The sequence below is a fragment of the Callorhinus ursinus genome, unplaced genomic scaffold (genome assembly GCF_003265705.2).
Source record: "Callorhinus ursinus isolate GAN/ISIS: 27379988/994484 unplaced genomic scaffold, GSC_fseal_2.0 scaffold48, whole genome shotgun sequence".
In the NCBI taxonomy this organism is placed as follows: domain Eukaryota; kingdom Metazoa; phylum Chordata; class Mammalia; order Carnivora; family Otariidae; genus Callorhinus; species Callorhinus ursinus.
In genome coordinates, this window is record NW_027397110.1 from 6,162,876 (window position 1) to 6,175,001 (window position 12,126).

General features: G+C 54.2%; 2 protein-coding genes across 5 annotated transcripts in view; one reads left to right on the top strand and one right to left on the bottom strand.

Annotated features, from left to right (window-relative positions):
* The first annotated feature begins 2,361 nt into the window (after positions 1-2,361).
* On the top strand, positions 2,362-11,282 carry RRP7A (ribosomal RNA processing 7 homolog A). 3 transcript variants are annotated; one of them, XM_073882679.1, is made up of 8 exons: positions 2,395-2,474; positions 3,170-3,472; positions 3,899-4,041; positions 6,165-6,290; positions 6,908-7,025; positions 7,426-7,523; positions 7,904-8,102; positions 9,486-9,959. In XM_073882679.1, exons 2-8 carry the CDS (start codon positions 3,442-3,444, stop codon positions 9,569-9,571), a joined length of 801 nt encoding a protein of 266 aa, XP_073738780.1. In that variant the 5' UTR covers positions 2,395-2,474; positions 3,170-3,441; the 3' UTR covers positions 9,572-9,959. The 3 variants fall into 3 exon arrangements, with proteins under 3 accessions (XP_073738779.1, XP_025737727.2, XP_073738780.1); XM_073882678.1 differs by lacking the exon at positions 3,170-3,472 and having other exon boundaries at positions 2,362-2,474; positions 6,207-6,290; positions 9,486-11,282; XM_025881942.2 differs by lacking the exon at positions 3,170-3,472 and having other exon boundaries at positions 2,362-2,474.
* SERHL2 (serine hydrolase like 2) overlaps positions 9,927-12,126 on the bottom strand; it is a 19,178-nt gene continuing 16,978 nt past the window's right edge. For both annotated transcript variants that reach the window (XM_073882681.1, XM_073882682.1), the window contains exons 11-12: positions 11,157-11,253; positions 9,927-10,377 (exon numbers count right to left, since the gene is read on the bottom strand). In XM_073882681.1, coding sequence (XP_073738782.1) covers positions 10,258-10,377; positions 11,157-11,253 — 217 coding nt within the window. In that variant the 3' untranslated portion in view covers positions 9,927-10,257. The remainder of the gene's footprint in view (positions 10,378-11,156; positions 11,254-12,126) is intronic.

Consider the following 12,126-nt stretch of genomic DNA (forward strand, 5'->3'; position numbering starts at 1 on the left):
TTGGAAAGAAAAAAGTAAAATTATCTCTATTTGTAGATGACATGGTCTTTATACAGAAAATGTTAAGGAATCCACTGAAAGACTACTAGAATTAATAAACAGCAAGGTTGCAGAATGCAAGGTCAATCAATATACTTACAATGAGTAACCTAAAAATCATATTAGAAAACAATGCCACTCAGCATAGAATCAAACAATAAAATAGGATAAACTTAATACTTAAATAGGTGTACTTAAAATAAGTATAAAACTTACATCCTGAAAACTACAAAACATTGTTGAAAGAATTTAAAGGGATCCTGAGTAGCCAAAAACATCTTTTTTTTTTTTTTTTTAAGATTTTATTTATTTATTTATTTATTTGACAGAGAGAGAGCAAGAGAAGGAACACAAGCAGGGGGAGTGGGAGAGGGAGAAGCAGGCTTCCCGCCGAGCAGGGAGCCCGATGCGGGGCTTGATCCCAGGACCCTGGGACCATGACCTGAGCCGAAGGCAGACGCTTAACAACTGAGCCACCCAGGCGCCCCTAGCCAAAAACATTTTGAAAAAGAAGAGAGTTGAACTCACTTCCAGATTTCAAAACTTAAGTAAAATGCTACAGTAATCAAGACAATGTGGTACTAGCATAAGGATAGACATACAGACCAATGGAATAGAATGGAGAGTCCAAAATTAAAGCCTCATGTATCTGGTCCATTAATTTTCAGCAAAGGTGCCAAGACAATTAATTCAGCGGGGGAAAGAATAGTCTTTAACAAATGGTGCAGACAACCGGATACCCTCAAAAAATAAATTTAACTTCATCAAAAATTTAAAAACTTTTGTACCTTTAAGAAAGTGAAAGGACAACCCACAGGAGAGAATATTCGCAAGTCACGTATTTGACGAGGGAATTGCACCCAGGAAAGATGAAGAACTCTTACAACGCAACAATAAAAGTACAAATAACCCAGGGCGCCTGGGTGGCTCAGTTGGTTAAGCAACTGCCTTCGGCTCAGGTCATGATCCTGGAGTCCCTGGATCCAGTCCTGCATCAGGCTCCCTGCTCGGCAGGGAGTCTGCTTTCTCCCTCTGACCCTCCCCCCTCTCATGTGCTCTCTCTCTCTCTCTCTCTCTCTCATTCTCTCTGTCTCAAATAAATAAAATCTTAAAAAAAAAAAAGTACAAATATCCCAGTAAAAATTGAGCAGACTCCGAGTAGACATTTCTCAACAAAAAGCCCACACAAATGGCCAATGAACACATGAAAAGATGCTCAACATCACTCATGATCAAGGAAATGCAAATCAAAACCTAATGAGATACCACTATATAATCATTAGAATGGCTATACCCAAAATATAGACATAAATAATGGTGAGGATGTGGAGAATTTGAAAACCTCATACTTTGCTGGTGGGACTTTAAAATGATGCAGCCACTTTGGAAAACAGTCTGGCAGGTCCTCAAAAAGGGAAACACAGTTACTGTAATGATCAAGAAATTCTCCTAGATATGTATCCAAGAGAGATTAAAACATGTCTGCACAAAAGTTGCACGGAATATTCATAGCAACATTATTCACAATAGCCAAAAGTAGAAACAACCCAAATGTCCACAGGCATATATGGATAAGCAAAATGTGATCTATACCTACAATGAAATATTATTCAGCCTTGAAAAGGAAGGAAATTCTGAGACCTGCTACTACGTGGATTAACCATGAAAACATGCTAAATGGAATAAGCCAGACACAAAAGGACACATATTGTATGATTCCATTTATATGAGGTATCTAGAGTAGTTAAATTCATAGAAACAAAGTAAAATGGTGGTTACCAGGGGCTGGGGGAAGGGGGAAACAGGTACAGAGTTTCAGTTTGGGAGGATGAAACATTCCGGAGGGCGATTGCACAATAATGAGAATATACTTAATGCCCCTGAACTGTACACTTTAAAGTGGTTAAGGGGCGCCTGGGTGGCTCACTCGGTTAAGCGTCTGCCTTCGGCTCAGGTCATGATCCCAAGGTCCTAGGATCGAGCCCCGCATCGGGCTCCCTGCTCCGCGGGAAGCCTGCTTCTCCCTCTCCCGCTCCCCCTGCTCGTGTTCCCTCTCTCGGGGTGTCTCTCTCTGTCAAATAAATAAAATCTTAAAAAAAAAAAAAGCTGGTTAAAACGGTCAACCTCAATGAGGTCTTCACTGCTATTTGTGGAATGGAAGAATGGAAGGTTGAGTTCCCTCCACACCAACATTTACTCACACATTTGTGTGCTCACTGTATTCCCCAGCAAACAAAGGCTGCGCCTTGAAGGTACCAGGGCCCGAAGGCGCGCCGCACGCGCCGCCGTGGTCATGGAAACGCGCACGCTCCCGGCGCGGAACTGCAACTCCCAGCGGCCTCCGCAGGTTCCGGTTGGCAAGATGGTGGCGCGCAGGAGGAAGCGTGGGGAGCGGGACTCCGAGCAGGGGATTCCGAGCCCCCCGGGTTACTCAGGTGAGTCGCGGCGGCCAGGCTTCCCCGCGAGGTGGCTCGGGCGTCGGCGGTGGCTCCGGGACCCCCGCGCGGTTGGGTGTGAGGCCCGGTAGCCCCGAGGTCCCGCACGCTGCGCTCTGCTTGCGTCTGGCGGCACTCTCCCGGGACGAGCCCATTTTGGCCACCGCTTCCCTTGGGTAAACCCATCTCTATCCACACTCCTCCGCCGGACGAGTGAGCCCACCCGCTTCTTATCACCTCCGCCACTCCTAGGCTGGCCCCGGCTGTGCCCTCCTAACTGGTTCTCCTGATTTTATTCTTGCCCTTGCCTTCTTTCTGTTCGCCCAGGTGCCGGAATGTGCTTTCTAAAGCCAGATTTCGATCCGATTTTGCCTCACAGGCCTGCCTATGTACCCCATACCCACTGAACTCCCTCCAGTGGTTTTACAAGTTAGCACCTAAAACAAAATCCAAACTTAACTGGCTTGTGTGGCCCTTACGTGTTCTGGCTCAGCCGACCTAGAGCTCTTTCTGTTCCTCTGGAGCAACAATCTCTTTACACCCTCAGGGTTTTTGCACTTGAGGTGCCCTTTTCACACAGCTGTGCCTTGTGACTTTGATGTTAGTTCCTCGAAGAGGCCGTTCCGATGCCTACCTAAAGGCCTCTGCCACGCAGCCAGTCTGCACTGTTTTCCCCTCTCTTTCATATTTGATAGGATCATGTTACGTGCTTCTTTGTTCATTGCCTTCTCCTACTCTCCTGTGAGCTTCCCGAGCACAGGTGCTGCAGCTGTATCCCCAGTGTGCTCTGAAGAAGGCCGTGAGAAAAACAGAAAACAGCCCCTAGCATTATGGGAATGTCAGCCGTTATCCAAATGATCACACAGATAGAGACTTAGAGACCGGGAGAGACGTTGTCAAGGCACAGAGCAGGTGGATCTAACTTGGCACGTAAGGCTCTCTGAGGAAGTGAAGTTAAACCTGAAGAATGGGTGGAGGGAAGAAGGTTGATGTTTCAGGTAAAGAAACGTGTGAGCTTGGGTGAGGCCTGGGCTTACTGGAGGGATAGAGAGAAGGCAGAGTGGCAGGCCCCGCACAGTGGTGGGGGGAGGACTTGGCAAAAAGATGTGAAAGGTGGTCAGGGTCTGGCAAGGCCTCCAGCTGACGTCAGGATTTTGGTGTTGACCCCAGGAGCATCAGGGTTTGGACTCCCCTCTCATTTTGCTCCCCACCTGTAATAATTGCCCTTTCTCTCCCCCACCTGCTTGGGTGCCCCTCCTGGGCAGGTTCTCTGTTCATTCACTCTCACAGCCTGCGCAGTACCCTGCACAGGCCTTGCCTCGGGGAAGGGCTCAGTGATGGAATGGACAGACAGATGGAACTAGAAAGGAACAGCCTGAGCTTGATTTTCCTGCCATCCTTCCTTGCCCCCCTTTCCCGTCCAGCCATTCCGATCAAGTTCTCAGAAAAGCAGCAGGCTTTTCACTACCTCTATGTGAAAGAGCACAGAGTTCGAGAAGGCACCAAGTCTTCCTGGCCTCAGAAGCGGACCCTCTTTGTCCTCAATGTGCCCCCATACTGCACAGAGGTGAGCTGGTGTCTGGGAGGGAACCTCTAGGGCTGGCCAGGAGCTCCAGGCAGGGTTGGGTTCCCACTAGCCTCCACTAGGTCCTTACTGGGAGATGGAAGCATCTAACTGAAGCCCCAAAGGAGGGCAGCTAGAGGGCTGCTGCTTCTGTCTCTTGTGAAAGGAAATGGCTTTTTATTTATTTATTTATTTACTTACTTATTTTTTTAAAGATTTTATTTATTTGACAGAGAGAGACACAGCGAGAGAGGGAACACAGGGGGAGTGGGAGAGGGAGAAGCAGGCTTCCTGCGGAGCAGGGGACCCGATGCGGGGCTCCATCCCAGGACCCTGGGACCATGACCTGAGCCGAAGGCAGACGCTGAACGACTGAGCCACCCAGCGCCCCAGGAAATGGCTTAAAAAAAAAAATTTTTTTTTTTTTTAAGTAATCTCTACACCCAACATGGGGCTCCAACTCAGGACCCCAAGATCAAGAGTCACTCACATGCTTTATCGACTGAACCAGCCAGGGTCCCCAGAAATGTCTTTTTAAAGACTTATTTTAGAGAGAAAGAGCATGAGCACGTGCAAGGTGGGGGGCAGAGGGAGAGGGAGAATCTCAAGCAGCCTCCATGCCCAGTGTAGAGCTGGGTGCAGGGTTTGATCCCAGACTCTGAGATCACGACCTGAGCCGAAACCAAGCATCAGACACTTAACCAATTAAGCCACCAGGCACCTGGAAGTGTCTTTTTAAAGCTGTGTTTTAAAAAGTAAAGTCTGGGGCCCCTGGGTGCCTCAGTCGGTTAAGCGTCTGCCTTCGGCTCAGGTCATGATCCCAGGGTCCTGGGATTGGGCCCCACGTCGGGCTCCCTGCTCAGTAGGGAGCCTGCTTCTCCCTCTCCCTCTGCCTGTCGCTCCCCCTGCTTGTGCACACAGGCCCTCTCTCTGTCAAATAAATAAATAAAATCTTTAAAAAATAAAAAAATTAAAAGTATAGTTCTAAGAAGCTCAAAGCTTTTTTATTATTTCCCAGGATTCTTTGGATTACATGTTGTTTTTCGCTGATTATAACAGTGATACATCTCCATAGGAAAAAATAGAAGATAAGATTATTCTCTAAATCTATCCAGACATTAATTTATTTTCACAAAAATGGTTAAGTTTTGCATTACATAACTTCACAGAAGAGAAACTAAGGGTGTTGCTGCATTTTAGATTGTTTTTCAAAAAAGAAATACTAACTTCTAAAGATTTACGTATTGTAGGGAGAGCAAGTGAGGGGGGCGAGGCAGAGGGAGAGAGAGAATCCTCGAGAGAAATACTAATTTCTAAAAGATTCTTGTACAGTCAGAGAAAGAAGCAGAGGAGAGGCTGCGTCATGTCTTACGTTTCCTGAAGTGTAGCGTGTGTACAGAGAAGGGCCCGGGCCCTGGGCTACAACTTGCTGCATTTCACAAACAACACACCCACGTACTCAGCACCCAGAAACAGAACATGACCTGCGCCCAAGAAATCCCCTCAAGAGGCTCACCGCCAGCCCGAGTCCCAACAACACAGAGTTAACTCCAGTTTTCAATGGCTGCTCAGGGAGGAAAACTTAGTTGGTTGTCTCATAAAATCAGAATACCTCCGAATAACCCCAGAAATGTTCCCACCTGTTCTCGAAATAGAACTTAATCCTCCTTTGGGGATCATTCACCCAGAGAAAGGGTCAGGGAAAGACGGCTGGCCTTTCAAAGTGAGAAATCCCTTTCAGGGACAAACCAAACATCCCGGGCACATGGTCCCTGCAGGGTCCTGTCATAAAGCCAAAAAGTTTATACCTGAATTCTGTCTCACGCTGCGTCTGCTCCCTCCGGTGTCCCATGGCCAGTGGCGGTGTGGTTTTTTTTTTACTCACAGTTTTCAACATGAAAATTCACAGGGTTGTCGGCTCGGGCTGTGGGGGGGCAGGACGATGACTGTGCGGAGGGGGGTGTGGCTGGCTCAGGGCCTGTGTACGTGCCCCCCAGTTGGGCGGACATGGGCTCCGAGACCTTTGGGGGCCCTGGTCCCCTGGCCGTGCCACCCTGGGCGGAGGGAGGCTCCCTGAGGCCCCTGCAGCCCCTCATGCTGTGCTTCCCCCGCCGGGTCCACGGCAGGAGTGCCTGTCCCGCCTCTTCTCCCCCTGCGGCCCCGTCCAGTCTGTGCAGTTACAGGAGAAGCCAGAACTTGCTGACAGCCCAAAGGAGCCAAAATCAAAGTTTTTTCACCCCACGCCCATTCCGGTAAGTGTCCAAGTGCTGTGGTCTGCTCACCTGGGGGTGCGGGGTGTGGCCAGGGCGGTATCCCCAGCACCTCTGCTCCTTTCCCTGGATTTGCCACATCCTTTAGCTTCTTGTCCAGCTCTTCCATCGTCCTGCTGAGAGCTCAGAGACCATCTTGCTCGCCGCCCTGAAGGGCCTCCCTGAGCTCCCCTCCTGCTCCCCAACCGAAGTCCCTTCTTCCTGAGGCCCCATGGCCTGGTCTCGTCTCCCCATCCCGAGCCCACACCTCCTCCTGGCGTAGCGTAGTCTGAGCTAGTGTGCGCTCTGTCCACTCCCAGTGTGTGGCGAGCTCGCTTGTCACTGCGTCCCTCCTGTACCTGGAAGGGAGGTCCCGAGTGTCTCACCTCACCTGGGTCGCCTCTGGCAGAAGTTGGAAAACTAGCAGCATGGCTGTGTGTAACCCCAGGATTACAGAGAACTTCTTGGTTATCTTCACGGTTCAGAACAGCCCAGCACATGTCACCTGGCCCAGCGACGAGTCTGGCTGAGGGCAGCTGGGAGCCCTGGTGCCAGGAGCCGGGTGGCCGGGAGGATGGGAGGGATGCTGGCATTCTGACATCTCTCCTTCCCTCCTCCAGGGCTTCCAGGTAGCCTACGTGGTGTTCCAGAAGCCAGGTGGGGTGTCTGCTGCCTTAGTCCTGAAGGGCCCTTTGCTGGTTTCAACAGAGAGTCACCCTGTGAAGAGCGGCATTCACAGTCAGTACCACGGCAGTGTCACACCCTCCTTCCTGGGCCCAGGGTGGGTGGAGAGGAGGGCCCAGCTTGCTGCCACTAGAACGTTCCTTGGGCCACAGGTCTCCATCCTCGTGGCCTGTATGAGAAGATCCTGACTGGGGGCGCCTGGGTGGCTGTCAGTTAAGCGTCTGCCTTTGGCTCAGGTCATGATCCCAGCGTCCTGGGATCGAGTCCCACATCGGGCTCCCTGCTCGGCGGGGAGCCTGCTTCTCCCTCGCCCACTCCCCCTGCTCGTGTTCCCTCTCTCAAATAAATAATCTTAAAAATAATAAGAAGAAGATGATCCTGATTGGCTGGGCAGGTGGGGCCCCGAGTATCAGGCCTGAGGAAGCCCCGTTTTCCTCCCTCCTTTCTCCCTCAGAGTGGATCAGCAACTACACAGACTCAGTGCCAGACCCGGAGGCCTTGAGGGTCGAAGTGGACACGTTCATGGAGGCGTATGACGAGAGGATAGCTGAGGTGGGGCTTCCACAGGGAAGGTGGTGTCATGGCTGTTGTGGTGTCGCTCCAGAGGAGGATGGGCGGTGGCACCCTGTGCGGGTCACTGTGAGAGTTCAGGCTCCCTTTTTCCCCGCTGAGTCCTGTGTCACCTAGCTGGGTGACGTCTAGTCTCTGGTCTGTAGGAAACAGTCTGAGGGATGAGGAGGCAATGTTGGCACCTCTGTGCCCCCTGCCCCCCATACTGAGCTACTGCGAGGGAGAGGGTGCAGCAGGTGGCGGTGGGTGCCCAGGGAGGTTCTGGGTGCTGCAGGGAGAGCCTCGAAGGGAGGGCAGGGGAGGGGCACCTGAGGCTGCAGGGGGTCCCAGGGTCTGCCCGTCACAGCGCCTGTTCCTTGCAGGAGGAGGCTAAGGCCAAGGAGGAGGAAGGGGTTCCAGACGAGGAGGGCTGGGTGAAGGTGACCCGCCGGGGCCGGCGGCCCGTGCTGCCGCGGACAGAGGCGGCGAGCCTGCGGGTGCTGGAGAGGGAGAGACGGAAGCGCGCCCGCAAGGAGCTGCTCAACTTTTACGCCTGGCAGCACCGAGAGACCAAGATGGAGCGTAAGGGAGCGCCCCAAACCCCTGTGCTTCAGCCCCACTTACTTCCCTTGGGGCCCAGGCCCTGTGGACGAGGCCCGTGGCTACTGCTGCCAGCCCCGGCCAGAGCAGAGGGCTCCCACGGGCGGCACTGGGACCTGGGTGTGGAAGGGGGTGTCCCCGGGCACAGACTTCCCAACAGGCTCTGGACTTAAGGTCCCAGCCTGCAGCATCCCTTGTGGTGGTCCCCCTGTTGCTCCCCAGTGGCAGCAGTGGGGGCCCCTGGGTTGTTCAGAGGCTTCAGACACACCTGGGATGTAGGACCGCCTCCAGACCCTGAGCAGTTGGTGCTGGAACCTGTCATCCTCCCACGGGGGCCAGATTGCAGAGGGTGGATCTCAGGTGCTCACTGTGGGGACAGCGAGAGGGCCGCTGCTGGGTGAGCGTTTGTGTATTGGGGGGAGTGACTGTGGGGAGAGTGAGTGTCGGGGGGAGTGGGGCAGGCGCCCTCACATGGACAGCGTTGGGCGAGCACCGTGTGTGTGTGTGTGTGTGTGTGTGTGTGAGAGAGAGAGGGAGTTCCAAGTGGGGCAGGCACCCTCACATGGACAGTGTTGGGGCGAGCACCGTGTGTGTGTGAGAATTGTGGGGGGAGTGGGGCAGGCGTCCTCACATGGACAGTGTTCAGGCGAGCACCCCATCGCCCGTGGCCCACTCTTAGTTGTGATGATGCTGAGCTTGTGCCACAGCCCACATTCCCTGTTTGTTGAGTGGCTTCCCTGTGGGCCTGGGGGTAGAGAGTGCTGGCATTGTCCTCGGCAGGGGGACAGGCTCTGCAGTGGGTGGTGACCTGCCACCCATGCACGTCACCTTCCTGCCTGTCTCGCTGCTGCTCCCCACTCGGGCACCTTCGCTCCTGCTCTTCTCCCTAGAATCACCGCAGCAGGCTGCATCAGCTCTCCCGCCGGGCTCCCACCCCTCTGTATTCCTCTGACCTGGTCACCTGGTGACCAGAGCCGCCGTTCAAATTCTGTGGCACCGAGGGCGGAGTCCCTCTCCTTCCTGACGTTCTCCCGTCTGGCTGCTGCAGTGGGGAGGGGCCGGGAGAGGTGCCCCTGGGGGGGCTCCCCATACCCCCAGAGCCGCCTGCCTTCACCTTGGGTATGTGGGGTGGGGGTGGTAAGGGAACAGGTGTCGTGCTTTCTCTGTGCTCGCTCTTCTGAGTTTTCTCTCAAAGTTCAGGCGTGCCGCCCTGGCTCGAGCGCCCACCCTCTGGGCCTGCAGGCTCATCTGTCTCCGCACAGCATCCGGACCCTATCAGCGGAGGCCAGCGGGGCGGGGGGGCCACAGTCCCCACAGGGTACACTGACGAACGTGGCCATTTCCTCTTTCTCGTCGCCCCCCCAGATCTAGCCCAGCTGCGCAAGAAGTTTGAGGAAGACAAGCAGCGGATTGAACTGATGCGGGCACAGCGCAAGTTCCGACCCTACTGAGCTGAGCTGGTCCTGGAGCCCCATGGAAAAGGGCAGTGAACGGTGGCGGTGCACTGCCAGGGAGGACCTGAAGACCTGGAAAACTCGCCCAGACTGCCCAGGCCCAGGGGCTGCCAGATCCGAGCCCACACGGGTGGAGGTGGAAAGACAGGGCCCTCCCGTGGTTCTGGTGCGCACGTTGGGCATCGTGCTGGCGAGGCCTGCCCAGCGTGAGGGCGTGGGCCGCCGGGAGCCACCAGCCCAGGCCACGGTTGTTTCCTTCTCCTGGTCTCTCTGTTCCCAGCCTGCCCCTGGCCTTCCCTTTCCAGCTGGGTGTGTCTCCCTTCCCCTCAGTGGAAGAGCCCCTCAGAAGCAGTGAGAATACAAGAACCGCTTTATTTTTCATCCACTGGTCAGTCACCTGTCTACTCCTCCCTTCTTCTGCTACCCGCTCTCTGCAGATTATCAGCCATGAAACAGACAGTGCCCCCAAATCCAAACAGGGTCTCCCCCTTGAAGTCAGAAATGTTAAAAGAATCTTGCCCTGCGTTCCCCCCGCCCCAAATCCTGCCCAGGGTTCTCTGCCTTAGCACCTGCTGGGCTTCAGACCAGTGAGGCCTGTCCCCACCACACCCAGTCTGGCGGGGGGGCCTGGCACTAGGGATCTGGGTGCTGGGTGGTGGGCACCAGGTCTCCGAAGGCCCAGGCTACGGCTCGTGTGGTGCTGTCTCCTTGCTCAGCAGAAAGGTGCTGATGATACCGGCCACGTTCTGGGGTTGGTTCAGGTGGACATAATGGTTGTCCGGGACTTGTATGTACTGGAACCGCTGGAGAGGGGAGGGCATGCTTGATGAGGCGTAGCCCTTCTGGTGTGCTGGGGCCCTCCCAGGGCTTGCTGCCTCCCAGTGGTTCCAAAGGGTGCCCCACAGTGAACCACTGGGCAGACTGACCCACAGCTCCCCGGTCACACACTGACTAAGTCAGAGCCTGGCTCAGAGTCCGCGAGAAGGGCCTGATTCAGGGAGAGAAATGTCCAAACCCTGGATTTCTGGGCCATTCTGAGTTGTGAGGTTGTAGAGCTAGGCATGGGAGGTGCCAGTAGTCAAGGGTGCTGCTGGTTCTGATAATTCTGTAAGGTCAGCTTGAAAGAATGAGCAGCCTTTCAAACTTGATCCTCCCTGGGAGACAGGAAGGCACTGCAGGCTGGTCACACACAGCTTGCCTTTGGTGGTGATGCTAAGGTCTGCAGAGGCCCAGGGTCAGGTGTTTACAGCAGATGAAGGTCAAAGTGCCAGGTGCTCCCAGGGACAAAGCCCAGGCCCCACTGATGATCATCTGCTCACTCTAGAAATGATGGGATGGCCTCTGGCCAAGTTGGACCTGGGCTGTGGGATGTATGTGGACAATAACAGTGGGGCACTCTGCCAATAAAATGTGTTTCCTGTGCTGAGTTAAATGTGAGCTCCAGGGGCTGACCCCCATGGGGAGTGAGGCCTGTAGCTCCTGCCAGTCCCCCATCAGACGTGGGGCTGGACCAGAGGTCCTAGTGCAAGGAGTGGGTGAGGACCCTCCTGGACCTCCCCCTGGCTGAGCCTCGTGCACCTACCTCCTTTAGGACTGATTTCAGCATGTCTATCGCAAAAAGCATGACATTCCTGTCACTGTCGTTCTCTCTTCTCACGTTATAATATCCTTGGATTGCTCTGGAAAATAAAAGAAAAATCAGGGCTCACCTTGCGGTGCCTCCCCCCTGCCCCGGTTTCCAGGCTGAGAGGAGCCAGGCCTGGGCTTGCCTCCGATTTTCCCACAGTTCGGGGTTCACTGTGGCCAAGGTGCTGCAGGTTCACCTCGGCGGGGTCGGACCTGCCCGCTGCCACCGCCTCTCATGGCACAGCTGGGAAGGGACAGGCTCGACTCCATGCTTTCTCTCTCCACATCTTTCCTGAGATAATTTCACCCATTTCACGTGCATACTTAGAGTTCTGTACACGTGGCTACAGTCAATTTGAGGATGTTATCGTCTCAAAAAACCCCAAACCCGAACCTGTAGTTCTGCAGCTCCCCGGCTTACGCAAACGCTGGTTAACTCTAGAGACTGCTCTCTGCACTTGCGTGTGAGTCGAACCACAGAACCTGTGGACTTGTGTGACCGGCTTCTTTCACTCCGTCACCTTCTCAAGGTTCATCCGTGTAACGTGTACCAGTTCCTTTTCTGGCTGAAACAGCCCGCCATAGGGACGCACTGCGTTCCGCCTGTGTGTCTGCTGACAGACGTCCGGGCGGTCTCCGCCTCCAGGCTCTTGTGACTAACGCTGCTCTCTCTGGACCGGCCTGTCCAGGCTGCTGAGGACCTAGGTCGGGCCTCTAATACCTGGGAGTGCGACCGCTGGGTCCTGTGGTGGGTTAAGGGCTTCAGAAACTGCCAGACTGTTCCAAGTTGCTGCGCCATTGTACAGTCGCACGGCGGGAGCGTTCTGGTTCCTCCACATCCTCGCCAATGCCTGTTACCTGCCATTTCCAGTCTAGCCATGGGGGGTGGGGTGGGGTGTGTGTGTGTGTGTGTGTGTGTGTGTGTG